Source organism: Galeopterus variegatus, unplaced genomic scaffold, assembly GCF_000696425.1.
Source record: "Galeopterus variegatus unplaced genomic scaffold, G_variegatus-3.0.2 Scaffold76, whole genome shotgun sequence".
Taxonomy (NCBI): Eukaryota; Metazoa; Chordata; class Mammalia; order Dermoptera; family Cynocephalidae; genus Galeopterus; species Galeopterus variegatus.
This window is the reverse complement of record NW_007726187.1, coordinates 166425-169461: the sequence shown is the minus strand read 5'-3', so window position 1 is coordinate 169461 and position 3037 is coordinate 166425. Positions and strand designations below refer to the sequence as shown.

The 3037-nt window shown below is 62.3% G+C and overlaps 1 protein-coding gene across 1 annotated transcript in view; it reads right to left on the bottom strand.

Moving 5' to 3' along the window:
- The window catches only part of HMX1 (H6 family homeobox 1), a gene marked incomplete at its 5' end in the record, with an annotated part of 3476 nt that extends 447 nt beyond the window's left edge, over positions 1-3029 (bottom strand). Inside the window, 2 exons of the mRNA XM_008578728.1 lie at positions 2-366; positions 2996-3029. Of these exons, the coding sequence (XP_008576950.1) occupies positions 2-366; positions 2996-3029 (399 nt within the window). The remainder of the gene's footprint in view (position 1; positions 367-2995) is intronic.
- Between the last annotated feature and the right edge of the window lie 8 nt (positions 3030-3037).

Here is a 3037-nt window from a genome sequence, read left to right as displayed (position 1 = left end):
TCTGGAACCAGATCTTGACCTGGGTCTCGGTGAGCTGCAGGGAGGCGGCGAGGCCAGCGCGCTCAGCGCTGCTCAGGTAGCGCTTCAGGTCGAATGTGGACTCAAGCTGGAAGACCTGGCTGCGGGAGAAGACCGTGCGCGTCTTCTTCTTGCGACTGCCACCAACGCCAACGCCACCGCGCACCTCCCCGGCCGCTGCTGCGGGGGCCTCGGCCAGCTCCGCTGCCTCCTCCGGGCCGGCCACCGGGCCCCGCGCCGCCAACTCCGCCACCTCCCGCTGCACTGCTCCCGGCCTGGGGCCCCGCGGCCAGGCGCCCTCGGCGCGGCCCATCTCTTCACCCGTCTCCGGTGAGTCCCGGTCGCTTGCTGCAGGGGAGAGAGGGCACAGCGGTTGGTTCCAGGGGGCTGATCCTCAGACCCGATCATTGAGGCTAGCACACCCCCACCCCCCACCCCAGATCACCCAGCCACAAACGGGAACATTCCGCTGCACAGGGCTCTGCATCCAGCACCTTTCCGGGAACGGAGAGGCAGAGTCATAAAAAGGCGACCAAGGACCAGAAGAGCTGCTCCAAACCAACACACCGGCAACACACTCCCACACAGAAATCACACCCACATCCAGAGAGCAACAAAGAAAAGAGGAGAGCGAAGAAACACAAAAACAAAGACACAAAATGCAGACTGCTCCTGCAACCACCCGCACTCCCAGCTGCACCCCCCACATCCACACAAAAGGAACGATGAGACAAGAGGAAAGACGTTGGTGTGAGAAACGTCCACACTAGAAAACAAGCACAGAGACACCCCCTACCACCCAGCACCCAGCCCCACACCAAGCCCCCCAGACGTAGGACTAAAGACCTGTTGACCCCTGCCCCCCCATCACTCTCAGGAGCAGATGCAAAGGCTCTGCCCGCTTGCACAGAAATATTCCGTGGAAGGAGGGCAAACAAATGCAGATAATCCCCAGAGGAAAACTCCAGGCAGGTGACACTGGCACACCCATCTCCATACTCCTGTACCCCTGACCCAGATGCCCACTCCTGCCACGGTCACGCTGAAAGGCGACATCGATGAAAGCTGCTCCGAGGAACTCAGCAACTGCACCCTGCCCCCAACACCCTTGAGACTGGTGGTTCAGCTCATAGGACTGGGGGTACAGAGCTCACAGGGGGTCCCTGAGTCCACGCTACAAGTACCAAGCTCCACCTCATCTCCCAGAGGTAAGAGGCCCACAGGGCTGGCAAGGGATGACACCAGATTAAAAAGGGAGCGCTTGTCCAGATTGAAGAGGGCCACTGCCTCTGATTGCAGAGGCCAACTCGGACCAGTCTGTCCTTTCACCTCAGCCTGGAGCCTCCCGTGCACAGGGCAGCCCCTGACTAACAGGTCGGGGGTCCAGGTGGAGTTTGGCCTGGCCCTCGGGGGGCTGCAGACTTGGGCAAGGGATGTGCCCACAGTGCGTTTGCACGCCCGCGCTAAGTGTGCAGATGCTGGCGTGCATGGCTCAAGCTCAGTGCCTGTGTCCGCAGAGAGGTGCAAATCCCATGGTGTGTGCCCACAGCAGAGTCAGGTAGCAGGCTGGAGTGTGTGCCCGCCTGCCCACCACATCCCACAGCTCCAAACTCAGAGGCCCATACAATGCCACAAGGCACTAAGCTGGTTTGCCAGCTCTGGTGGGTACCCTAACCCGCATCGCACGAAGTAAGAAGAGGCCGCCTCTGCATGGACTGCTGGCTGGGCTGCAGGTAGGGTGGACCCCAGGGACAAAGGGAGAACAAATTTCATCCTTCCAGACCCTTTTCAGAATCCTCCGAGAAGAAAACTAAATTGAATCACTCGATTTCAAAGAAGCCACGGAGGCCCCGCTCACATTTATGAGAAGGGGCTGGAGGCCACAACTTTCTGGATGTGAGCTCTGAGATGCGGATCCTTTCCCAAGGGGGTCACTCCCACACCAGGGAGGGGATTATCCAGTGGGTGAGAGAGGGTCGTAGACCACTTCCTCCCCCAGCACACACCGACATGCACAGAGTCAAATGGATCCCAGCGCCAGAGCCTGGGAGAAGAGAGTCCTTAACTGGCCTCACAGGGTCTGTGCGTTGGGGGTGGGGGTGGGGGTGGCTGGCAAAGCTGCGTGGGGGGTGGGAATGGCTTTCCTGGTCATCCAGGAGATTCCCCCCAAAGGGCAGGTCTGCCAGGAGGCAACAACCCTGGGGGCTGGGAGCAGGACTCAGGGGTCAGGATCCCCAGGCAAAAGGGGTGAGCAGGTTCAGGGCCTGAGAAGCCCCCACTCCCAGGCTGTGAGCCCTCAGCAGGGAACAAAGGCGGGGGAGGGGGAGGGGCAGAAAAAGAAGAGAAAGAGGTTGGGGACTTCAAAACAGGTTCCCTTCCTGCCTGGCACAGCCCTGGGGAGGCCCGGGCCCCTGCCCCAGGCTGGTCCGCAGCAGGCACAAAGGAAATGGGACTTTGCGGGGGTGGGACACAGCCACTGGGGGGGAGAGGGCTCCCCTCCCGCACCCAGCACCCCCAACAGTGGTGCCCTCTGCCCCATGTCCCCCTTTATCTTTCGTGTCTGACTCTCCTTCGTTTCCCTTCCTCTCGTTGTGTTCTCTTTCCCTTTCCCCGTCTGAAGTCTCTTCTCTCACCACATTCCTCTCTTCTCCCACCCTCCCTCCCGGTCCCCGGTCTTTCCCTGTCCTGTTTTACCCTCCTTTTCTCTTTCCTTCAGCTCGCCATTGTCCCCGGTCCCCAGGCCCTCCTCCGCGCACTCGCAACCACCCTAGGACCGGCAGAGTCCTACCGCCCTGTGCCCGTGGGGCCCCTGTCCCGGACGGTGGAGCTCCACGCCCGCCGGCTCCGGGGCTCCGTGGGGACCCGCACGACGCAGACCCGCTCCCCACAGGGCGGCGACGAGCCGCGGTCCGCGAGCGCCCGCGCGGGGAGGAAGTCGGGCCCGCGCCCGGCCCACCCTCCGCACGCCCCCACTCACTGTCGGGACTGAGGCCGCCTCCGTAGCCGCCGTGCGCCCGCG